This window comes from Narcine bancroftii, chromosome 2 (genome assembly GCF_036971445.1).
Source record: "Narcine bancroftii isolate sNarBan1 chromosome 2, sNarBan1.hap1, whole genome shotgun sequence".
NCBI classification, from domain to species: Eukaryota; Metazoa; Chordata; class Chondrichthyes; order Torpediniformes; family Narcinidae; genus Narcine; species Narcine bancroftii.
In genome coordinates this window covers 355,855,887-355,882,813 of record NC_091470.1, presented here as the reverse complement: position 1 = coordinate 355,882,813, position 26,927 = coordinate 355,855,887, and the positions used below count along the sequence as shown (strand labels likewise).

The following is a 26,927-nucleotide window of genomic DNA, read 5'->3' as shown; positions in this document are numbered from 1 at the left end:
AGAGGGTTTAGTATTTTTCTAAGGAATATATGGGTTGGCACAACATTGAGGGCCAAAGGGCCTGCACTGCGCTGTAGTGTTCAATTCTAAAGTCACCAATTCCTCGTATGTTGACTCAGATTACCATACCAAGTTGAAAGAATTCATATTATATAGCTCAAATAGGATATGCAAATATTAAGCATGACACACATGCTTAATAATTTTTACACAGACCACAGACGAGGGTTGTATTAAAAGGGGCGGCGAGTCAGCATACAGATGTGAAATTGACAACTTGGCCAAATGGTGCACCAACAACAACCTCACACTCAATGCCACCAAAACCAAGGAGATGATTGTTGACTTCAGGAAGGGAAAACCAGATGTCTATTATCATTAAAGGGATCATATGTGGAGAGGGTGAGCAAATTTAAGTTATTGGGAGTCACTATCTCAGAGGATCTTTTCTGAATCCAACACATTAGAAAACACATCAGCATCCCTACTTACTCAGGAGTTTGTGGAGGTTTGGTAGGACATCAGAAACTCTGGCAAATTTCAACAGAATTGTGATGGAATATGTGCTGACTGGCTGCATCATGGTCTGGTAAGGGGACACCAATACCCCTGAGCATAAAGCCCTGCAAAAGGTAGTGAACGCAGCCCAGAACATCACAGGGCAAAACCCTCCCCACCATCAAGAACATCTATGGGGTGCACTGCCACCAAAGAGCAGCAGCAATCATTAAGGATCCATACCACCCAGCACATGCTCTGTTCTCACTGCTACCATCAGGAAAGAGGTGCAGGTTCCTCAACAGTAAACTCAATCAGCGCCTCATTTAAGGACTTTTACTTTCGCACCTAATTGTTTGATTTTTTTTCTCCTATCTTTATTGCATTTTATTTTACATTTATTTATTTGTTTACAAGCGTACGTTGTGTATGGCTTTTTTTGTTGCACTGTCGTTAAGTAGTAATTCTGCCTTGCCCACAGGAAAAAAGAATCTCAGTGTTGTATGTGATGTCAAGCATGCACTCTAACAATAAATCTGAACTCTAAAATGATAAGTTCTTAAACTCAAGTTCACTGCTGGGTTGTACAAAGTGTGGTCCATACTTTTTCTGGTAAGGGTGTGACAACAATCCTTCTCCTGACAAAGACCCTATGGGAGATAGCTCAAACTACTTCCTCACTGATCCAATTAGGAGATGGGCAACCGTTACTTCTGGAAGGTTAGGCATTTGTAAGACACAAAATTAACAGGCTATGTCTTTGATGTTCAGTGCCAAAGCATTCTGCATTTGCTCTAGTGGAAGAATCAAGTCAACCTGATTTTTAACCCACCTCTTCTGCTACTAGAATATTCTGTGGTCATTGACTGCCCTCTAATTTCTCAGCCAAGCTATCATTCTTTTTGTGTGAATCATTAAACTTCCAAACAACATTCGCATATGTTCTGTCCAGATGAGATCACAGTCAAATACATGATCTCTCTTTCACTGAAGCACCAGAAATATGGTTATAATCCAAATACTTAAAACTTTGAACAGCCTAAGATGTTTGGTTTGGATTAACTGCAATGGGTGCAACAATAACTGCACCTCCTGAGAAAACTGAAACGGGAAAGTCTACCAGCCACCATTATGTCAGCCTTCTGCTAGAGCTCTATAGAGACCATTCTGATTAACTGGATCACAGTGGAGTACGATTGCTGCAGAGAAATGGATCAGAAGTCAATCCACAGGACTATTAAGAGTGGCGGAGAGGATCACTGCAGTTGCTCTCCCCCATTGGTTTCATTATCTGAAGAGGGCACACAAAACCATTCCACCCCACCCCACACAAAGGCATTTTTTAAGCATCTCCCGGTGGGAAAGAGATAGAGGAGGATCAGAGCCAGCACCACCAGGCTAAGGAACAGCTTCTTCCCAAGGGCAGTGAAAAAACTGAATGATCAAAGGAACTGTTCACACTAACCTTCCAAGACTCTCATATTCACTTATTCAGTATTCATTTATTTATTTGTACATATGAAGACTAGTCCTGCATATGTTTTGTTTGTCTGTTTGTGTGTAATATCTAGTTGTGTGTCTGTGTGATTTGCACCAAGGACCGGAGAACGCTGTTTCATCAGGTCGTTCTTATGCAATCAGATGATAATAAACTTGACTTGGATTATGTGGTTCGACAACATTTTGTGAAGATCAATTTTTATTCTGTGAATTGATGTGAGCATCTTGCACGACACCATAATCTACCTCAGAAAATGTTTAAACCTACCTGAAGAATCTTGCTGGTAAATTTTTCGTTTTCATTTTCTCGAAGCTGTCTTTCCTGTTCGAGCCGAACCTGTAGTTCTTGGACAGATAGATTCTGCTCTGACAAAGCATGGGGCTCCCTGAGCTGTCATTTGGGACAAGGAAACATGTTCAGTAGAAGCCATATGAATAAACATACCTGGAACACAACATCTGTTGAAAGGTTCCTCAGTTCTTGCAAAAATGATCATGAAGATCCTAATTGTGGCCCATTGCCTATGATTGTGAAATCAAAAATAAAAATCTCTTATACAGTAAAATTCCTGTTATCCGGAATTCAAGCATTCATCAGCGTCAAGCAACCAGAAAAAAAAAATTACGGAAACTAAATGGGTAAAAAAAAACTGAAGTTTAAAATCGGCACAACTCGCCATGAGTTCTCCGTTCATGCAACACACAATCTTAAGCAACCTGAAAATTCACTTATCCGGCACCTACTGTTGGTGAACCCTGTAGGTTCCGGTTACCAGGGATTTTACTGTACATTGACCTAGTCAATAAGCAAAATAAAACCTCAGCAGGAGAAATTTAAACTTCAATTAGCTTTTATCTGTGCATTCCTTTTCACTGGCTTCACCAATAAATTTCTGGAAATTTGACTTGTGCATGACTTGCACAACTGTTTTTAGACTTAAGCCAAAAAAAAACCTCAAACTGTTGAGGAACCCAGTAGCTCTGGCAGCATTTTGGATGCTGAGGAACAGTTGACACTTTGGCTTTAAACATCAACTATTCCTTTTCTTCCTCAGGTGCTGCTGGACCTGCTAAGATCCTCCAGCAGTTTGCTTTTCTGCTCCAGACTCCAGCCTGTGCAGGCGTGCCCATCTTACTACTTAATTATTGATCATCAGCGGCCTCCATATACAGCGAACCTTGACTGCAGAGAGAATTCCACGGCAGAATAGAATGGATGCACAAAGATCACTGTTACAAAGTAATAAACCTTATTAGTACTAACAAAGGAACAGCAATGGAAAATTCCCAGACTATAGTAAATTCAAATAGGCTTTATTAAACCATTAATAACATTTCTCTAAACTTAACTTGAAATGTAACCTCACTATACGCGCGCATGTGTGTGTGTGTACTTGTGCATTATATAGTCCAAAGCCATTAGAGTTTAAAGTTGATTCTGAAAAAGTCACTTTTAAAAGTCCAGTTTCAAATATCTTGTTGACTTCAGGATCCTTTTAAAACACAATTCAGAAGTAATTATGAAGCACTTGTAAACATTATATTTTCAGATCTTTTTCCAACTCACAATTCTCTTGACAATTTGACAAACTCACAATTTTCATTCTTCAAACAGCAGTGACCATTTTTCGGGCACAAATGAGAAGTGGTCTTACTTATTTAAAAGCCACTTATGTTGTATCTCCCGTAAGTAGGATCATTTTTAGAAGCACTTAACCTTCTGTCTAGAAGGTTAAGTTTTCTTCTTAAGAGTCATGAAGTTTCCTTCCACGAAGAGGCTGCACTCTTTATTTTCAAAAGAGCAGTCAGAAATTGGTTTCCCTTTTGAAATCCACTTAGTTTTTGTATTCCCCTTGTCTTTCACAAGGTTCCAACTCCTGTGTGTGTTACAGTCTTGACTTCTGAATTGATTCAAAAAAGTTTGAATTTGATCATCTTTTTCTCCAAATCATGTGACATTTACATCATCAATGAGGTCAGTCTCAATTCTTGAAAATCATGTGACCATGTATTGGAATCTATAACAGTTTTAGTTTCATTTCTGCAAAACTTCTTGCTTTTTCAAAACCACCTCATAGCCATAACAACCTCATCTCATCTCTGTTCCAAAAGGCTTAGTGGTTTGGTTTGTATAAAACAGATGGCTTCCTTCATAGTTCTTCTTGAGTACTTGAATACTTCATTTTTAAATAAAACAAACACTTCTTTGTTCTTGAATCAATTAAGATCCATGTCAGTTCCATTAGCTCTGTCTTTCAAGATGTTGCGACTCTGAAAGATGACATCACTTCTGAATGTATTACATTGGTGTGTGTAACCCTGGATCAGCCCACAACTAACCCAAGACATATTTGTAAGAAATATGACTTAACATTAACCTAAATATTAATATTTACACATATCCATTACAATGACCAGTGTATTTTCTTGGTAAGCACGTTAATGCAAAACAAAACAAATTGTAAGTGGTCATAATCTGTCTGTTACACTTCATTTTGTTAACTATTTTGTGCTCTCTTGGTCCCTCCACACTTCCTGTGTTCCTGGACTTCCTTGGAATTCCTATATTTTTTTCCCCATTTTCCCTTTGGCTTAGAATGATACATCAAGAGGCTACTTGATCCATTATTCCGATGCCACAAATTTTACAGAGCTATTCAATTTTTTCCACTTCCTTGCTCTTTATCCATAAACTGTAATTTTATTTTCCTTCAACAATTTCTCCAATTCTGGATGAAATAATACTCCTAAATTTGCTCAAAGAATATTACAGAATAGCACAGAAACAGACCTCAATGGCCCTTCTAGTCTGTGTCGAACCATTTTTTTTTGCCTAGTCCTACTGACCTGTACCCAGTCCATGGCCCTCCATACCACTCCCATCCTGTCAAGATTCTTCTTAAATGTTAAGATTGAGCTCATATTCACCACCTCAGCTTGCTCCTCACTCCCGCCACTCTCTGTGTGAATAAGTTCCCCCTAAACCTTTCCCCTTTCACTCTTAATTCATGTCCTCTGGTTTGTATCTCACCTATCCTCAGTGGAAAAAGCCTTTCTGTATTTACTCTATCCCCCTCATAATTTTAAATACCTCTATCAAATCTCCCCTCATTCTTCTAAGATCCAGGGAATAAAGTCCTAACCTGTTTAACCTTTCCCTGTAACTGAGTTCCTGAAGTCCGGGCAACATCCTAGTAAATATTTGCTGCACTCTTTCTATCTTATTGATTTCTTTCCTGTAGTTAGGTAACCAAAACTGCACACAATAATCCAAATTTGACCTCACCAATGTCTTATACAACTTCAACATAACATCCCAACTCCTCTACTCAATTCTGTGATTTATGAAAGTCAATAGGCCTAAAGTTCTCTTTACAACCTGTCATCCACCTGTGACACCACTTTCAGGGGATTATGTATCTGCAATCCCAGATCTCTCTGTTCTACCACACTCTTCTGTGCCCACCAGTCACCATCTATGTCCTTTCTTGGATGGTCCTTCCAAAATGCAACACTTCATACTTATTGGCATTAAATTCCATTTGCCATTTTTTATCCCATTTTTCCAGCTGGTCCAGATCCCAGTGCAAGCTTTGAAAGCCTTCTTTGCTGTCCACAACATCTCCAATCTTTGCATCATCTGCAAACCTGCTGGTCCAATATACTACATAATCATCCAGATCATTGATGTAGATGACAAACAACAATGGTCTCACCAACACCGATCCCTGAGGTACACCACTAATCACAGGCCTCCAATCTGAGAACCAATCACCCACCACTACTCTATATCTTCTCCCATCCAGCCTTTGTCGAATCCAGTTCACTACTTCACCATGAATACCTAGTGTCTGAACCTTCCTGACTTAACTCCCATGTGGGACTTTGTCGATGACCAGGAAGTCAACATCCTTTGTCAACTTGCCGAAAGGTTGGATAAACTGGGGTTATATACGTTGGAATTTAGAAGGAAGAGGGAAGATATGATTGAGGTATATAAGATTATTAAGGGGTTGGACATGATAGAAACTGATTACATGTTGCCGATGTTGGGGGAGACTAGGACTAGAGGCCGTAGTTTAAGAATACAGCTAGACCTTTTAGGACAGAGATGAGAATTTTTTTTTAACCGAGAGTTGTTTTTTCTGTGGATGCTTTGCTGCAGAGGGTGGTAGAGGTGGGTTCTCTGGATAAGTTCAAGAGGGAGTTAGATAAGGTTCTTGTGGACAAGGAAATTAGGGTTATGGGGAGAAGGGAGGGACAGGGTACTGGTAATGGAAGATCAGCCATGATCTAAATGAATGGCGGTGCTGGCTCAATGGGCCAAATGGCCTACTCCAGCACTTATTGTCTATTGTCTACAAGACTCTAATTAATTCTACCCGACCTACCGTGCACAAAGCCATGTTGACTATCCCTAATCAGTCCACGGCTATCCAAATAATTGCATATTCGATTTCTCAGAACACCTTCCAATAATTTACCAATTACTGACATCAGGGTCACTGGCCTATAATTTCCAGGGTTATTTTTGGAGCCTTTTTTAAACAACGGAACATCGTGAGCTACCTTCCAATCCTCTGGCACCAGTGGCTAAGGACATTGCAAATATTTCTGCCAGAGCCCTGCAATTTCTACATCAGTCTGGGTGAGTATTGGGCCCTGGGGATTTATCCACCCTGATTTGCTTTAAGACAGCAAGCACTTCCTCCTCTTTAATCTTTATCAATTTCATGACCTCACTGCTTGTCTTCCTTATTTCCCACGATTCTGTGCCTGTTTCCTGAGTGAATACTGTTGAAAGAAAACATTTAAGATCTCCCCCATCTCTTTTGGGTCCATACAAATCATATCCATGATTTAAACTGTATCCCCTGAACCAATTTATCCCATCACTTTCTGCTTTGCTAAATATCTTCAATTCAAGTTCTCTGGTAACTACCTTTGCTTCAGCCAAAATCAATTTAACTATAAAAACACATCAACTTCAAGTACTAATTTTCCGATTTAAGCATCTCTATTTTCAGTAGAACATTTCATCTTGACAGTTGATTCACCACTAGTTTTTCGAGAACAAAAGGGGATGTTACAAATCAATGATTAGAATCCACTTGGAGTATTGTGTGTAGTTCCGGTTGCCACGTTATAAAGAGATGTGATTAAGCTACGGAGAGTGCAGAAAAGAGTCATAAGGATGTTACCTGAACTAGAGATCTCAAATTATCAAGAAAGATTGGATTCTCTGGGTCCGCTTTCTCCGGAGAGGAGGCAGAGGAATGACCTTGTAGAGCTCTATATTACAACTTAATTTTGATATTTTTAAAAATTTTAGACCTACAGCATGGTAACAGGCCCATGAGCTGTGCTGCCCAATTTCACCCAATTAACTCCGGCACCATTTTGAACAGTGGGAGGAAACAGGGGCACCTGGAGGAAACCCATGCAGACATGGGGAGAACATACAAACAGCACGGGATTTGAACCCAGGTAGCTGGCGCTGCAACAGCGTTGCACTAACAGCTACGCAAACTGTGCTGCCCTCAGGAGGACAGCTAGGATAGATAGCCTCAGGTTTTTTTCCCCCCGGGGTAAGGGAGTTAAAAAGTCAGAGGTCATAGGTTGTGGGATAAAGGGAAAAGATTTCAACGGGGACCATAGGGACAAGTTTTTCCACGCAGAAAATGGTGGATATCTGGAACGAGCTGGCAGAAATGGAGGTAGAGATGGATACAACTATATTGTTTAAAAAGCATTTGCAGAGGTACATGTTTAGGAAAAATTGCAAGGGATATGGGCAAATGGAGTAATCTTAGAGAGGCATCTTGTTCAGTATGCACGAATTAGGCCTGAATCCTTGTTTTCAGGCTGTACAACTCTGAATAAATGTTGGTTTCACCAACAAGTCTTTTTACAAATTCTGAAATCAATTTTCCTCTGTGTGTCCCAGTTACAACACCCACAGCTTTACCCGTTTCTGTATGTAACTAGGCATCCCTGTTCCCAATACCACTTGGGTCACTTTTCTTCTGCATCTTTTCCAAGCCTTCACACACTTCCAAAATGGCCTTTAGAGCCTAACCAATATTTTTAAACTCTTCTTTTCTGTTTCTACTTCTCTGATCATTTCAAATTCCCCATAAATACCTTAATAGAATTCTCAAATTATCCTGCAGCCTTCAAAGTCTTGTTTCTCCCTTCCTAAAATTTCACCAATTTGGTCAAGTTTTCTCTCCTCATTCCTTCTTCAGTTCACACTTCTATAGGTTAAACTTCATCTACTGCATCTGCCTGATTCCTTCTATCAATTGACGTATAGTTTGTCACACTACCGAGGATCACAGTATCTAAGAATCTTCAGAATTATGTGCGGCATATCCAGATTTCTCTGGTTATACAGGGTATGGTAATGACCTGAACTTTGATGTACATATCATAGACTAGACTAGCCATTCTCAATGAGGGCCCTACAGCCCCCCTGGGGGCAGCAGCACCAGACTTATTTTCTTTTCACCTCATTTGACATAAATATTTTTTATGTAGTTGGTAGGAGACAAGCATGGAAGAAACCAAACAGGGAAAAGGGGCCCATAAACTGAGCCCTGGTGGGGGGGAGGTGGGGAGGCATAGTCAAAATTAGGTCGACAATGACTGGTCTAGACTACCACCACACTCACCACAACTGAGGCCGGTAAAGAGTGGAAAAATCCAATGAGAATGGAAAAGTATGAACCATAGAGAATGAGAATAGCCAGGGGGCTAGGTGGGAAAGTGGACAAAAATGGGGTAAGGGAGGGGAAAGTGAGAAAAGAACTGAAGTCATTTAGAAGGAGAGGGGACAAGTTACCATAAATTGAAAATTTTAATATTCATACTGCTTCTCTTCTCACCTCCACTACTTTGACAACTTGTGATTCCCTGGTATCTCATCTTCACCACAGATGTCCAATTTCCATTCACTTCCATTCCCCATCAGGAAGACCTTCCTGGAACAACATTTGACCACTTTCCTTCCACTGACACTGTCATCCAGCTGGCAGAACTTGTTCTCAACTGTAATAACTTCTCTTTTGACATTTTGGATTTCTTTCAAATCAAAAATATAGCCAAGGGTACTTGCATGGGTCCCAGGTATGTAGGTGCGAAGGGATACAGACCAATGGTATGAACGTTGAATTTTCCAATTTCAGCTGACAAATCTTCCTTCCAAACTACTCCAACCAGATGGCATAAACAATGACTTCTCCACCTCCCCCTTTTTTTTCCCCCTGTCGCCTGTCACACAGCTCTCTCTCTTTTCACAGAGCCTAAATAAATTCTCACCTTTCCTCTTATCATATCCAATAAAGACATTTTGTTTGTTAGTCTGGACTCCTCCCCCTTTCACTCTGCAGTCTTTATTTAGATGCCTACCTATTCTTTGTTTCTACTTGAAGAATGGCTCAAGTCTGAAACATAGGTAATTTACCTTTTCCTCCTCTGGACACTGCGAGACAGGCTGATTTCCTCCAGCATTTCTGTTTGTTTTTACTGCAATCTGAGTGTCTTCGTACTTTTGTGTTTCAATCAGTCTGCTCTTTCTCTTCCTCTACAATTTTTGTCCCATTTCCCTCCACCTCCACCCAGCTTCCAAACCCCCACCCTCCAATCTAGTCTCTATTAAGCTATTATTGCCACATTCTCTTTTATCAGATCCCAGCATTGACAGCTTTTGTCTCGACCCATCACCCACCACCGCACCATGACTTGTCTTCCTCCAACTGACCCATAGAACATCACAGCACAGAAACAGGCCGAACTATTTTTCCTGCCTAGTCCCACCGACCTGCACCCACATTCCATAGCTCTCCATAACCCTCCCAAATTCTTCTAAAATGTTAAAATTGAGCCACATTCACCATTTCAGCTGGCAGCTCGTTCTACACTCACACCACTCTCTGTGTGAAGAGGTTCCCCCTAAGGTTCAGAATCAGAATTTATTGTCATGAACAAGTCACGAAATTCGGTTCCCCCTACCTTTTTACAGATCTGGTCAATTTAAACATACATACAGCAGGGCAACACCCCATGAGCCCATGCCACCCAAATACCCCAATTAACCTACAACCCTGGCATGTTTTGGAGGGTGGGAGGAAACCAGAGCACCTGGAGGAAACCCACACAGACAAGGAGGGGGGGGGGGGGCAAGGGAAATGAGCAAACACCTTATGGACAGTGCTGGATATGAACCCAGGTGGCTGGCGCTGTTCGAGCGCTGTGCTAACCGTGAAGGGGGAACCACATCACTATTAATCTCACCCATCAAATGGCGTTTAAGATCGACTGATGGTTGCAAATAGAAGTGAAGAGATTCAAATGTGCATGCCAGCATCCCCAATTCTAGTTGAAGAATAAACACAGAGGTGCAGAATCAACATGTACTGCCCCCACCCTTGGGAAAAGTTCCATTATCCATCACAGGTTTCTTCGATTCTCTGGTCCATTTTCAGGTCGTGTGTAATTTTTCTTTTCATTTTGGCTTCACGACATTCTATTTTCTTCCTACTCCTCCAGGAGACAGCACACCCAACAGATTTTAACGTCAAGGAAAATAAATTGGGCATTTGCTTCAATTGTCCCACATCTTCTGTAGGGAAAGTACAATTCCATTTGTGTCTGGTTAAAACAAAAATTTGTTCAGTGAGTAGTATGCCACTGAGACAAAATACCAGGATATTCATAAATGTTCATTGTTTCCTTGTATCCAATGTGTGGCACCTTGAAAACGGCACATGAGATCCTCTGGTGAAGTTCACTTGCTTATGGAGACCAAAGATAAATTAGCAAAACAAGTCTTAATGGACAACCTCAAGCATTAATTGCAAGTATCACAGGGATCTGTATTCATTCCCTTTAAATGAGAAGATAATTTTGGATTTCCCTGGTTACTTTGAGGTTGGCTCCCTAAAAACATAAATTTAAAAAAAAATTAAATTTATAAATATAGCACGGTAACAGGCCCTTCTGGCCCATGAGCCTGTGTCCCCCAAATACACCAATTACCTTACAACCCCTATAGGTTTTGAAGGGTGGCAGGAAACCGGAGCACCCAGAGAAAACCCATGCAGACATGAGGAGAATGTACAATCTCCTTACAGACAGTGCCAGATTCAAATCCTGTCACTGGCACTGTAACAGCATTGCGCTATAACGGTTAGGGCTAACCGTGCTGCATGACTGATGAAAACATCATTAGTTACCTCTGAACTGAAGCAGTTCTTGTCTTCCATTCCATAGATTTTGTAGTCTCCATCAGCTCTGCGGCTTTGGTCCATAGTTCCTCGATTTTGAAGGGTCTCTCTCTCCTGGATATGTTCAGGGATTAGCTGCCAATCTGGCTGATCCCTCAGTTTGGACTGTTGAGTGCATGGACGATTTAACAAAAACGACAAAGGACAGAGGGGGAAATAAAAAAAAACAAAAATGGGTATAGTAGACGACTAAAAAACTACAAGACAAAGAAAAGCGTGAAAAGGAAAACCAACTTAAACACAGTGGCATAAGAGAGTGATGAAAACAGAACCAAAATGAGAATGAGCAAAATGATGGGCTGAAACATCTGAAAAGAAAAAAGAGAAAGAGAGGAAAAAAGAATGCAAACACTGGTTATGAGGCGCATGCAATGATGGATGATTCAAACCAACGGCAAGCTGAAAGAATTTTGGTACAAGGCTTGCCTATCCTTGCAGGAGCCATGCAGAAAGCATCATTCCAGGTGTGTGTTTTCTTTCCTCTCTGCCAGAAGCAATCACCATCCACAAATCATTACGCTGCCTGTCCAAGGAGACAGTGAGCCCCCTTGCGAGGAGGAGCAAGGATGTTTTCTTTCAATGAGAGGGCACACCTTGTGTGTTTCTCTGGATCGTTTTATTGTGTTAGTTTTCTTAAATAGTTTTGGATATTTCTGTAATTCAGCTCATGAAAGCCCCAATTCAATAGTTGGGAACCACAACCCTCAATGAGCGAGATAACCCGCAAAGTACCCACAGGATCATTACCTGCTGATGTCAATGGGCGTACGGCCTTAGTCACTATTTGAATACGGGGGTTAATTAGATTAATTTTAAACGGGGTGTTGCCTCGCCACACTACCAAAATAAATCCATTAAATAGTTGCCAGCTAAATATCACCAAGAATAGCTTTCAGGAAGTCTCCATTGGGTGTCAGTAGGTCTGTGGCTCCTTGACGAAATGATGATCCTTGATATCTGAACCTTGCTATTGAAGGCAGTGAAGATAAGCTCCAATGTATTCGCAATCCACACACTGTCAATGGTTAGTGATCTGGTAGCAGAATTGTAAAGGAATTAAAGCAGAAATGGGCATCCAAAACAGTGGAGAGTCTATTTTCCTCAGTACAAGAACCCAAAGCAGGTCAAATCAAGGTGGCACAGGCATTAAAAATCACACTCAGTTTGAGCCTCAGAACTCAGTAGTTATCATCATTGTCACAAATCAAACTATTTCAAATGCATAAATTAGGTAAATAATTATTTTAAGGTTTGGTATAAACATCAGCTTTCCATCGATAAAAATCCAAATTCCACTTGAGAAGTCAGTTCTGATTCAAAATATAAAGGATGGTTTTCACATGTTGCTGACTTCACCATTGAGGGCAGTAATTAGGTTTTGCATAAAGATAAGATAGTGCGCTTCAAGCTTTCATTGGGCTTGGTTGGAACAACCCAAGGGCCGGAGACAGAGATGTCAGAATGGGAGCAAGATGGAAAATTAAAGTGTGACAGGTAAACTGGAAGTTTATCATCTCCGTTATAGACCGAATGGTTGCCTTCTGCAGAGCAGTCGCACCATTATGCATTTGGTTTCTCTGGTGTTTCACCAAATGTATTATGGTCATTGGTAGTGGTACATGCTCAGCTGGAAGTAATGCTTGGGTCAACAGATGATGTGGAAGGGAGGGAGACAGGAAGGCAGGCGTTGCATCTCCTGCATTTGCATGGGAAGATCCCTTGGGAAGTGGAGGATATGATAATGAACAACTGCATCATGAAGAGAATGTTTAAAGAAAAAAAGAATGTTTAAAAGGGAAGGGAAGATAAATTTGACAGTGGCACAGTGCTGAAAGTGGCATGAGGTTAAGAATGTGCGGGTTGATGAGATGGAAGGTGAGGATACGGGGAACTCTTTCCTTGCTTTGACTGAAGGAAATGGAATGAGAATAGAAGGGCAGGAAATGGAACGGATGTAGTTGAGAGCGGCCGTGAAAGGAGAAACCAAACTGGAGAGAGAGAGAAAAAAATCTCAGAAACATCGGTCTGGACAGTAGCGGCTTTAAACAAATGAAACAAACGGAGAATGGAATGTATTTTTCACAAGGAAGCCAAATTGGAGAAAGTCGAAAGAGCTTTGAGAGTCTTTGTTTTCTCTAATGGATGTTGTTTGCTGACGCATTCCCTACGATGGAGGAAAAAAAGAGGGTCCAGAAAGGGAATTGAATAATTTTAGACAATCAGCCTTTTTGTATTTGCATCACAAGTGGCCAGTTTCAGTTAAAGATTGCTTTGCTCTCCTCCAAGATCCTGCCTGATCCGCAGAAGATTTCTAGGATTCTCTATCTTCCAGCAGCTTCCGTGTTTTGCTAAGTCTGTCATTGTTCAACCCCCGTGCCCCCCCAACCCAGTTTCTTTCTCTACTTTCCTTTATATTATATTTACAGACAGAACTCTTATTAACAAGCCTTTATAACCCACTTTTAGTCTGAATCCCCACCAGCACCATTCAGTCTCCCAATCACTATTCTATCATAAACAATCCCTTTGTTTTCTCTCTATCCCACAACCTTCTCTGCAACTTTAAATACTTGATTCCCAGCTTCTCAGCTCCAGTGAAAATCATTATGACCTGACATAGAAACTCTATGTCCTTCTCTCTCCACAAATGTTAACCAATTTGCTGAATATTTTCTGTTTTGATTTAAAGTTTCCAGAACCTGTAATTTCCCTGCTGCTTTTCCCGCTCCCTTTTGTCTAATTATTCTAGATATTGTATAAAGCAGAGTGACAAAAACATATTATCTGGCACTACAGAGGAGGAAATTCATGATCAATTCACAAACAATTTAGTCGAGGCCCGATAGAATACTCCACTTTTACAATCTGGTTCAGTTGAAGTTAATTCTGGAAGCATGCACAAATTGGTGTCTCTATACCTAGCACAGGTGGGTTGAGAAAGAACCTTTGCCCGAATTGTAACAATAATTTACTGCAATAACAGCAGAAATGCTGCCTGTACGGACCCACGGAGAGTGGGGTGTGAAGTCTCAGTGCTCCCCTGCAGGCCCAGTGCAACTGCTGTCGGCTCTGTATAGGCTTTAAATGACCCATTAAGAGACAATGGTGGTTTATTTTAAAATCCTACCACTGTGCGGTCTGGCCTAAGATGGCAGTATCTATGATTGGTTGCAGCCTCCGGGGAAGTGGAGGACTGGCGCAGGGCACCAGGAAACGGGGAGAAAGAGAAGCAGAGGAGACGAACCATGGGACAGTGACCACAGGGTGGAGGGGGTGCAGACCAGCGAGGGACTCTGAGGCATAAGAACCCCTAGGCAGCAGCAGGCTGTCGGTGACTCGTGGAATTCACGCAGGCTAAGGGCTGCTGGCAACTGCAGTCAAATGGCTTCCACCAGGTTGTGGACTGCTGGAGACTGGCTCCACACTGGCTGAAGGAATGGCAGGTATCAGAACTGGGATGCGAGAGGGCGCTGGAGGCTTCCTGATCGTACCAGAAGTGAAGCTCAGATTGCTGACAGTTCGGACAGAAGGCTGTGCGGCTGTGGGAGTGTTGGAGGCGAAGACGGATGTTGGGTTCCCTAGGGGGACTTTCTTCTACTTCTCTTTTTCTGGCTGTAAGCAATTTTCGCTGATAGCGAATCTTTGTCTGCCTTATGGAAGACTAAAAAAAATTCTGTATAATATTGCATTTCCAGCTTTATGAATTGACAATAATCTTGAATCTTAATTGACCAATGGTGGCCCTGGAGAGTTGAGTAGGCTGAATGGTGCTTTTCAATTAAACCAGCATTAACTCGTAATCATGTTCTTGGACCATCATTCATGACTTTTGCCATACTAAAATGAAAAGGAAAATTGCAAGGGACCAACACAAAGCAAAATTTGTTGGTTTTTTTTGTAAATGGGAATTTTTAAAGCATGGCCATAATAAAAGAAAACTTTCAAAACAGATTATATTTTTCAAAAAATGTAGCCCTGGATTGGTGTTGGATCAGATTACATTCAGGTGTTAACAGCTCGACTCACGAAAATCAAGTCCTAAAAGGAGGTGAATTAGGAACAGGAGAAGGTACTTTGTCTCTTTCAGGATGCTCCAGGGTTTACCAAGTTCATTGCTATTTGCCTGCACTAGCTCATTTCTCAGGGAGAAATCCATCAACCCGATTTGAAAACTCAATGACTGAGCCTCTACAGACATCTGCAGAATAGAAATCGAGAAGTTCACCACCCACTGCATGCAAACATTTCTTCTCAGGTTAACTCCTAAATGATCCATGTTTATTCTGATGTTAGACTCTTCAGCCAAAAGAAACATCCTTTTTCCCAACCACACAAGAATTTCGTACATTTCAATGGGATCTCCCCAGTAAACGCGATAGAATCCAGTCTCTCGATCCTTTAAACAAGCCTCATTTTTAGTAGCCTCTTTCATCCATATTTGTTTGAGGTAACACATTAAAATTCATGAGCTGACTTCAGAATGCATTTAATTGATGTTTTAGTGCAGTTTGGATATAAGCTTAGTTAAAAAAAAGGTAAAACAAAAGAGTTATTTTAGATCAAAAGCAATAGCAGAAGCAATAGCAGGAGAGAGCGCCTGGAGGCCAGAGGGTTGGCTTACCTGAAAGTCGGTGACCAACTCCTTCCCCAGTGTGCCAACCGGAGAATCCCGGGACATGGAGGTGATGGAGGAGAGGAAGCTCGCCGACTCGGTCAGATTGGGCATTGGCGACAGCTCGTCCATTTGCTCCCGCAGCCCTTCACCAAGGTGGTCGACACTGTCCATGAAGGCATGCAGCTCAGAGCGGAACGCCTTCATCCTGGTACTGATGGTGTCCAGCAGCTCGGGCCCCCCATCCTCGCTGGTGGCCCGGTCAGGCCCACCACTGGTCACCAGCAGTTTGGCGTCGTAGATGAGGCTGTCGGTGTCGGTGATGAGCCGCTGGATCGTCCGACCCAGGCGCTCGGCCTCCCGCTTGATGCTGTCCAGGGACTCCGTGTCTTCTTTCTTTCTCAGGAGCTCCAAGCTGTGGCCCGCTGTCTTTTCACACACCTCCTCGGAGTCGCTTTCTCCCCCGATAGGGCCCTCCCTCTTGGGCTGAGGGACTGAAGGTCGCCCATCCTCGCCGTCGCTCTCCTTCTTGCCTGCATCGCTGTCGGCATCGCTGTCACGTGGGCTAGCTGTGCGCATGCCCAGGTGAGAGGCCAGGTCACAGCGCTGCACGTTTGAGATGAGCACACGATTCTCATACTGCAGTTTCATTACCTTGCCGCTCAGCTCGTTGACCTGCAACCGTGCCGCCTTCAGCTCCTCCTGCAGCAAGCCGGCGCCAGCTTCCTCCGCCGCCCAGCTGGCTTCGAGGTGGCCAGGCCCTCCCTTCAACACGTTCAGCTCGTCAGTCAGCTGCCGGTTGTGGTCTTCAATCTCGCCGATGGAGCGCCGCAGTAACTCTGCCTCCTCCTCCACGAATTGCAGGTGCCGGTGCAGCTCGCCAGCCGACTCGGTGGAGTCGGCGAAAGGCGAGCTGGGCCCGCTGGTGTGATGTTCACGGGCCAGGCATTCCCTCTCCTGCTGGCATTTCAGGTCGTCCATCTCAGCTTTGAGGCCTCTGTTCTCCACCTCCAGTTCCACGATCTTCCTGCCCAGAATGTTGGCCTCTTCCTCTACCAGCTTCAGCCGCAGTTTCAGCTCGGCCTCTCGGGTGCTTGGGGGTCCCCCGGCCTCGCAGGTAGGCAGCGGACTGTCCACGTCGCCGTAGATGGACTTGTACTTCTGCAGCTCGTGTTCCAGCTCATCCTTCTCCCTCCCCAGCTTGGCCATTTTCTTGCGCATCAATGAGCCCTCTTCCTTTGAAAACTGGAGCTGGCATTTGAGGTCAGCACTGTCTTCCTGGATTAAGAAAGATCAACAGGTTAGACCAGTTGCAACGCACGTCTTCTCAACATTCACATGAACATTCAGGATGACAACCTGAAGTACAAAGTCTCTAGCCTATTTAAGACAAAAACAAATTTGATAACGAGCATTACCGACAAGACCAACATTAAATCACATTCACACCACACCCCCCCCACCCCATCAACTGAGGTGCTATGGACCCTTTCAGAGGGCAATGAATGGTCTTTAGATGCATGGCAGCAGACTTTTGTGATCATCAATCAACCTAGTAATTTTACTTCATTCAAAGTACAGTATCCAATGGCCATGGGGATTGTTAAGTGCCGGATAAGTGAATTTTCCATTTGCTTGAGATTGCATTTTGCATGATTGGGAAACTAACCACTTGGAGGTGCCAATTTTAAATTTCGGTTTTTTTTAACCTGTTTATTTTTCACTATTTTTTATTCCCGGATGCTTGAGGCTGCCGTTTGTTTGAATTCCGGATAACGGATGTTTCACTGTAAATTAATTTCCATTTCCTAGCTGACAAAATCAGAGCTAATTTCTCTGGATAATCAGCGAAGGGCCTTTGTGCTGTGAATTCTTCGGGTTCACCATAGTACCTGATGACAAAATAAGGTACTCAAAGCAAACAAGGGACGAATCTATGGTTAAGCACTCTGATCCTTGGGAAGCGGTACAGCAGAAGTCTGAAAATCCAGACTGATTGGGGATTGAGTTAGTCTGGATTTTTGGATTCTCAGGCAGTATTTTAAAATTCAAATTTAAGCAGAAATAAACAAATAAAAATGAACAGGTAAATTTTGATAGTTTATTCATAAGCAAATTCAGAATAGATTATTTGTCAAAACGAGCAATTTTAAAGAAAAATAAAGTCAACAAGCGTGGTCATTTGTTGCCACTCGTGGCACATATGCATGCACACAGAAGCCAGCTTAATTTTAAAAGTTTGAGATTTTTCAAAAATGTCTGGATTCTCGGGTGGTCCGGATTTCTGGCATCCAGATTTTTGGACTTCTGCTGTACGAAGAAGGTTCAAACTCATCTTTTCATCCATTAAACTGGTGCGTTCATCTGTGGATTCTTGCATAGGAGTAAAGGTTGGATGAAGAATTGTAATGTAACCCCAAGCAATGGTAGGAATAAATTGTTTTATTTATGGATCCAGAAAGCCAATTTTCACACATCGAAAGGCTGGTCTCTTCTCTCTCACAACCAGGGTACCCAATGGACTCCAATCCTCTTTCAATTCAACCCTGGGGGAGATGTAATCCAGTTACTAAAAACAATTTTTGTTTTGATTTTAAATATCTGACACAATTGATACCAGGATCAGAATTTATTGTCATGAACAAGTCTCAAAATTCGGTGTTTTGCGGCACCATTCCCAGTGCAAATATTCACGTAAACCACTTTACAACAATAAAAACAAAATAGTGCATGAAAAGTAAGGCAGTATCTTTGGTTCATTCTTCATTCAGGAATCTGATGGCAGCGGGGAAGAGGTTGTCCTTGTGCCACTGAGTGGTCGTCTTTAGGCTCCTGTACCTTTTCCTCAATGGTAGCTGAGTAAAGAGGCCATGGCCTGGGTTGTGGGGGGGGGGGGGGGGGGGGGTCCTTTGAGGATAGAAGCCACTTTTTTAAGACATCAACTCATGTAAATGTCCTCAATGGAGTGAAGGCTGGTGCCGGTAATGTTGCAGACCAAGTTAACAACCCTCTGGAGTTTATTCATTTATGGATCAATAAAAAATATTGACCACATAATGTGCCAATGTGTCTTGCAGGCAAATCACACTGCAACATGTTAATACAGATTAAATCCACTTCCTGTTTCTTAAGTGAAATAAGAACTCTGCATACGCTGGAGAACTGGACAATACACAAGTGTTGGAGGAACTCCGCAGGTCATGCAACCCTTATAAATAACCCTTAAAGTAATAAGCAGTTGACGTTTCAGGCTGGATCTCTTACCACCTCCAAGGCTCAGGACAGAAATATACGCTGTTTATTGTATTGCATGGCCTGCTGCAAGTGTGTAATGTTACTGAGTTTGTTTCTTGTTCCTGCCGTACTCAGGCATGGGCAATTGTTTTTATTGATCACGTTCCATCTAGATTAACCATGAAAGATAATTAAAAAGCACTGGCCATTGCCCCCAAAGAAAAGGAAGGGGTTATGAATTAATTGACAAATTGATCTAACACAGCGTAATTATGTTACACTTCTAACGTAGGCGTTTTATAAAATCATTAACGAACCAAAAAATGTCTAAGGCTATACTTGTACCAGAGGAATAGTGATATTAATTTTTTTTAATTAAAATTTTAGACGTACAGTATGGTTACAGGCCATTTCGGCCCATGAATCTGTGCCGCCCAATTTATTCCCAATTAGTAGGGACAGTGATCTAATTAATTGAATGAGTAAATTAACACAGGATAGTGCAAATTAGTCATTAAAAATGTGAAATACTTAATAGGAATTACTCCATTTTAAGGTTAATCATCAAAGCTTAAAAAGAAAATATGAGAAAACTATTTTAAAAGTTGTCGATCAGTTCTGGAAATATGTCCATTCCACAGCTCAGTAGTCACAATGTGTGCCTCCATGCGCCACATTTGCAGAGGTCAATGGACAGCAGACATGTCATTCAGGATTATTAATTTTTTCTTTGTGCAGGGAACAGAGGGATGGGTATCATGTGCATGCAGCAGAGATTTGGTTTAATTTGGTACAGATATAGTGGGCTAAAGAACCCGTCTAGCCTTTTTTCTCTCCATTGTTCCTTTAGACATACTGGAGAAATGGTGCCTCCATCAAGAGAGAAGGTAGAAAATGCATCAAAATAATTTCACAGCTCAGACAGGAGCAAAAGCAGATTTTAGAGACTGGTCCATCTTTTACTCTGTGCATGGAAGATCTGAAGATCAAACATAGTGATATTTGATGTTTTGACTGAGATTAATGTTGATGCCATGAGCTTCAATCGATCAGACGTGCAATCAATGAGTGTAATTGGGGCCTCAAAGAATAGATCAGATGGTGCCTTTCACATTCCCTTCAAGACACAATAAAGAAATTTGGAGGCAATGGACTACTCATAAAAGTGTAATCTTTAGTCGGCGGAATTTTACTGTTAGGAAGAGTCTCCCAACATCTCAACAGTGGTCGATCATACAGGAACGTTTCTGTCCGTGTGCATACCGGCATACGTCCTATTCATTAGCTCCTTGGTCACGGAATGCCTGCAGTTCAGTTTAGACAGCAGGTGTCACGGGAAAATTATGAGGGGTCTAGAAGGTAAAATGTCAGAATGGGAATGGCACCCTCATTCCCCTTCCGAGCTATTTATCCAGCATGCATTCTGGGAAAATGGAATAATTTCCTGGGACACAGCGGCTGTGTAAAAAATACTTAATTGTTGTCTTAGAATTTATAGCAGAAGATGAATACTGAACTCAGCAAGCTTCCACAACATGATAATGAGCAGTTAATCATATTTAGTAATGACAACTTCATCCACCTACTCCTGGTTTCACAGAATCTCATCACCACCTAAGAGAAAAGACTGACTCTCAATTAAACACCTCATCTGAAAGTTGCATTTTCAACAGGATATATTGTACATTCTAATGAAGGCATTCTCTTAACTTGGACAAACCAAGAGCCCTCAGACTTAAACATGGGAGTAACTAACCCCAAATTACAGCTGACAATGGCCCATCTTATAGATAATACCTCGGTGAAAAATATTGACTGGCAACTTGTAAATATCCTAAATTTGTAAATTCTGAGTGAAAGCTGAATGATTTTTCAAACTGATAAAATATGTCCAGATGGATTGCTTGACTTTTGAAGCAGTAATAAGTGGATTGACATCATTATTTACGAACTTCTCTCTTGATTTGAGATTAGAAATTGTAATTAAATGTTTACACCAAGTTTTCCTCACGAACCCAATCCTGCCTACTGCCAAGTTTTTATTGGTGAGACTGGAACTACCTGCGTCTCTTGAAACTTCAGATTTATTGTTGGATATGGTTCTAAATTATACTTTTAAACTCAACTATTCCACCTTAACGACGTCTGGCTGTAGTACCCTGGCAGATTTTCAAGATGTTTTCAACATTTCCAGGACTTGGGGAGAGCTACTGTTTTTGTGTAGGTGCTTCCTGAACTTCTATCAATGTCATACAGCACTTTGGCCCAATCTGTCCGTGTCTGCATTTGGTCCATATCCCCCTAAGCATTTATCTGTGTAGCTTGTTTAAATATATTTTTAAACAGTGTAATTGCACCCACCTCAACCATTTCCTCTGGCACTCACTCCATACACCCACCACCCTCTGTATGAAAAAGTTGTCCCTCAGTTCCCTTTTAAATCTTTCCACTCTGATGTAATCTATAATCTTTCATTGTATACTGTTACAAGCCCAGAAGACTTATAAACCCAGCAGCAATAGATATTCACCAAGACAAATGATTACCTAAACAAAAGTTGCTTTTAATTATCTTTAAACATGAAAACAGAAACACACTAATTTATCTCTATTAACTTACTTAACCCCTTCTAATTCTAAGCGCATGTGTATGTAATGTTCAGAAAAATTCTTTGATTCACAGTCCAATCTCACTTCTCATTCCTCCAAGTTGACTGGTTGCAGGCAATTCTTATACTGTGCACAGAATTTAACATTTATAACATTCACCAGACTTTGGTGCTCGAAAGGTAAATGGTTACCACTCAGGAAGGTTCTTGTTGGTTTTCAGAGATAGATTTGTTGTACATTTACTTCCATCAGCCACTTCAGTGTCTTGCCGAAGCAACTTGCCCCTTCAGGGTTCTCCAGATGATAACCTCTTTCTTTCAGGTCAGCATAGAGTCCCTTTTTGTTTCCCTTATTCCAAGTGAAACATTAGACAGTCAATCCTCTCCTCTTGCATGAACCACAAGAGCTTTGACCAGGCCCTCTTCTAAAATGGGGCTTTCCACAAGCTTGCTAGCTTGTCCTGTTCCAGTCCCAGCTACTTCTGCTAGCTGTAACACTGTCAAATGATTTCTGTATCTCTATTTCTCAGAGAGAAAGGCTGTTTGACTCTCTCTGCTTGCAAAACCACATGACCCTCTTACAACAGCAAGCTCTCCTCCAGACAATATGCGGCTCTTTCATCTGTTGCCTTTTGTAAACAACAATCTATTAGTGAAGTCTCTTGAGCACTCTTCAACGCTCTTGCCAAAAGCTCTGGAACCCATAGATCTACCATGGAGCAGAGCTCCAGTATTTTAAATAAGATCTGTTTTAAAGTGTTTGTATGTGACCTACTCTAACAAACTTTCCCCAATTTATCTCCCAAAAACATATCTATATCTTTGGCTTGGCTTCGCGGACGAAGATTTATGGAGGGGGTAAAAGTCCACGTCAGCTGCAGGCTCGTTTGTGGCTGACAAGTCCGATGCGGGACAGGCAGACACGGTTGCAGCGGCTGCAGGGGAAAATTGGTTGGTTGGGGTTGGGTGTTGGGTTTTTCCTCCTTTGCCTTTTGTCAGTGAGGTGGGCTCTGCGGTCTTCTTCAAAGGAGGTTTCTGCCCGCCAAACTGTGAGGCGCCAAGATGCACGGTTTGAGGCGATATCAGCCCACTGGCGGTGGTCAATGTGGCAGGCACCAAGAGATTTCTTTAGGCAGTCCTTGCACCTCTTCTTTGGTGCACCTCTGTCACGGTGGCCAGTGGAGAGCTCGCCATATAACACGATCTTGGGAAGGCGATGGTCCTCCATTCTGGAGACGTGACCCACCCAGCGCAACTGGATCTTCAGCAGCGTGGACTCGATGCTGTCGACCTCTGCCATCCCGAGTACTTCGACGTTAGGGATGAAAGCGCTCCAATGGATGTTGAGGATGGAGCGGAGACAACGATGGTGGAAGCGTTCTAGGAGCTCCTAGATATCTATATACTCTGTCACAATACAACCCTACGCTGGGAATGTGACCATTCACCATAGAGATCTAGCCCAATTAACCTACAATCCCTGTACGTTTTGAAATGTGAGAGGAAACTAAAGCACCCGGAGGAAACTCACACAGACACGGGAAGAATGTACAAACTCCTTCCAGGCAGAGCCGGATTCGAGCCTGGGTCTCTGGCGCTGTAACAGCGTTGCAGTAACCGCTACGCCAACTGTGCCGCCTTTCCCAACAGCTATCATACTCTTGAACCTGCCTGTCCTGGCCTGCGTTAACCATAACGCTACTTCAAGGTCACCTTGGATCCGGCCTGCACCACTGGCTCTGCACATTTTCTGGCCTATGCTCCACTCTGAATAGTTTTCTTTTCTCCCGTTTTGCTCGGTATTGTGTGTTTCATGTTCCCAAAAAGCTCCAACAAGTCAGGCTTTCCACCCATCTGCACATTGTACTTGTGCATATGACAATAAATGTCATTCATTCATTCCCTAACAGTGGAGTTTAGACCCATTATCTATTTAGACAATTCTCCAAAAAATGTTTCCCCATTATAGAGAAGTCCATTGTCATTGAAGCTGTCGGCATTTTATTTTGCTTCAAATTAAATTAAAAAGATATCAATTTACTCAGCTGATTTTGAAATTGGCAGCTCTGCTGACCCAGCAGAGGCTGACAGGCAGGATCACTGGAGTTGAGCCCACTCTGCCCTTAGCCTTCAAACTTGTAGCTTAGCATTGAAGAAGCAGCAAGGAAGTTCTGGCAACTGTGAGCAAGCGGACCAGCTGAACTGAGGATTGAGGCAAGCAGGTGGACAAGGCAGCAGCGTACAGTAATTTCGACACACAAGGATCTTGTAATTTAAGAACATTAGAAAGCTGAGATGAAAGACATCTCATTAACTGTGCAGACTCCTTTCCCTTCACAATAATGTCTCGGCAAGACCAATGCTGTTATGAGATTTCAGTGGTTCAATCACTCATTCCTTAGTGCCATAAATGTGGTTTGCGTCCATCACCAGCATGAAAAATTCCTGCCCCGTTCATCCTGACAAGTGAACAATCAAATTTATTCATTCATGATACGTGGGCACCACCAGCAAAGCCTGCAAATAATACTTATGGCCAATCAAGTAGCTTGTTCAGTTGTTGCCGAGGCCAATGACGAGTCAACCACGTTGGGGTGAGCTTGCAGTAAGAGCCACGTCAAAGTTGCTGATAAGAACAGTTTGTAAATGTACACATTTAGCTGAGTTTGAAGTCCCCAGCTGCTATGATGGATTTCAACTTGTGTCATTGAATAATGAGCTCAAGTCTCTGAATAACTATGTAACTATACTATGGAAGTTCATTGGAATATGGCTCTCCAGAAATGCAATGCATTTATGAGCCAGTCACAGATCATCCAAGTATCATCGTCTAGCTTGGGAACTTCAAGAAATATATAGCAAAAATCATCTGCTTTACTATGCAGAAATGTTCTGTTTCTTGTAATGTACATTGGCATATTTGTCATAAGTTCTGATTAAATCAAGAACATGATCTGTCAATTGTATTATGGTTTGCTGACCCAAGTAATACACTGAGATCATGTTTTTTTTAAATCTCCCAACCAAGGATATGTAGCTGTTCCAAGGATCTATATTTTGATACCAAACAGTGGCATCTTTAAATGCTACAATCATGTTTGGCATGGCCTTTGCACGTGGCTGGGCATTAATTGTCTACAATCTCAGGAATATACAGTTGCTGTCCAATTGCTTGACTTGGGCAACACAACTTTATGCCCCAAGAGTTAAATTAGAACATAGAACACTACAGCACCGTACAGCCCTAGATGCTGTGCCAACATATATATTCCTACCAAAAAAAAACTAAACCCTTCCTATCTCGTGACCCTCTATTTTTCTTTTATCCATGTGCTTGTCAAGAGTCTCTTACATGGTTCAGCCTCCACCACCACCCCTGGCAAGGCACTCCAGGTACCCCATAACTCTCAATATAAAAAAAACCTTATCCCTGATGTCTCCCCTAAACTTTCCTCTCTTCACTTTATAGAAATGTGCCTTGGTGTTTCCTATTCCTGCCCTGGGAAAAAAGGCGCTTGTAGACCTCTGTTGTGTCCTCTCATTCTTCTTTGCTCCAAAGAGAAAAGTCCCAACTCTGCTAACCTTGCCCCATAGACTTATTTTCCAATCCAGGCCACATCCTGGTAAATCTCCTCTGCACCCTCTCCATAGCTTCCACATCCTTCCTATTATGAGGTGACCAGAACTGAACACAACGCACAGTGTGATCTCACCAGAGATTTGTAGAGTTGCAACATGACCTCTGAACAGTTGAACTCAATCCTCTTATTAATGAAACCCAACAACCCACAGGCCTTCTTAACCATCCTATCAACCTGCACTGCAACCTTGAGGGATGTATGGATTTGGACCCCCAAGGTCTCCCTGCTCCTCCACACTGTTAAGTATCTGACCATTAACCCTGTACACAGCCTTCTGGTTTCACCTTTTAAATTGCATCACCTCACACTTATCTGGATTGATCTCCATCTGCCACTTTTTCAACCAACTCTGCATCCTGTCTATATCCATTTGTAGCTTCAGCACAATCCATAACTCCTCCAAACATCTGTGTCATCCGCAACCTTACTGACCCGTCCTTCCGATTCTTCATCTAGACAGGACTAAAATCATGATCCAGCTCTTGGTCAATGACATGACATCACTTTACTGCTTGATCAAGCATATACAATTTGTGGTCTTGATAAAATATTCCATTTTGGTAACATTCCCTTCAGAAAATAAGTTCCCTAGCTGGTCTGGCAAGGGCAATGTCATCTTGGAAGGGAGAATCCAATAGGAGCGAAAGAATCTGCCTACAGTGATGGAATATCTGGGAATGTTTTTGGGAGATAAATTGGTAAAATTAGAGTAGGTAACATACATGCACATATTTTAAAACAGATCTCATTTGAAATACTGAAGAATTCATATTCAGTGACTTTATAGAAACTATGGAGAATGCTATGCATATTTCACAAATAGGTGCTAATTGAAATGATGTCATAAAAGGAATAGACCATTGTCTTGGACGGGAGTCAGGTCGGCTATGTTGGACATTTCTGATCTCTCTGCAAAGTGCTCACTCAAAGGTCAATGAGAGGTTTGTTTACCTAAAACGACAGATGGGAGCAGAAAACTGACTCCTATTGTTTGCTGGAGAAGGAGAGAGAGAGAGAGAGAGAGAGAGAGAGAGAGAGATGAACAGTGTCAGCCAGGAGAAGTTTGTTGGAACTGAAAACAAAAGCTCCAGAGTGGCGGGTAGCTGGAAGTGCTATCTTTCTGATGTTTCTATTGGAATCAGTGGAACAGAATGGAACTCTGTGATAGCCTGAAAGAAAGAGGTTATCATCTGGAGAACCCTGATGGGGCAAGTTTCATCAGCGAGACCTTGAGGTGACTAATGGTGGTACCTCAGTTGTGGAAATCCTGGAACAACAAATCTCTCTCTGCAAACCCTACGAGAACCTTCTTGAGCAGTAAACATTTACCTTTTAAGTACCAAAGCCTGGTGAACTTTATATATGTTAAATTCAGTATAAAAATTGCCTGCAATCAGTGAACTTGGAAGAATGAGAAGTGAGATTCAACTGTGAACCAAAGAACTTTCTTAAATTTACACACATACACATGCGCTTAGAATTAGAAAGGGGTTAAGTTGGGTTAGTTAAGTTAATAAAGATAAGTTAAAGTTTGATTCTGTTTTCAT

General features: G+C 42.1%; 1 protein-coding gene across 2 annotated transcripts in view; it reads right to left on the bottom strand.

The window, feature by feature from the left end:
- The window catches only part of LOC138755781 (microtubule cross-linking factor 1), a 238,847-nt gene that overhangs the window by 100,311 nt on the left and 111,609 nt on the right, over positions 1–26,927 (bottom strand). Inside the window, exons 5-7 of one of the 2 annotated variants that reach the window (XM_069922383.1) lie at positions 15,907–17,175; positions 11,235–11,390; positions 2,267–2,389 (exon numbers count right to left, since the gene is read on the bottom strand). In XM_069922383.1, the coding sequence (XP_069778484.1) occupies positions 2,267–2,389; positions 11,235–11,390; positions 15,907–17,175 (1,548 nt within the window). The remainder of the gene's footprint in view (positions 1–2,266; positions 2,390–11,234; positions 11,391–15,906; positions 17,176–26,927) is intronic. The other variant, XM_069922384.1, reaches the window with a different exon arrangement.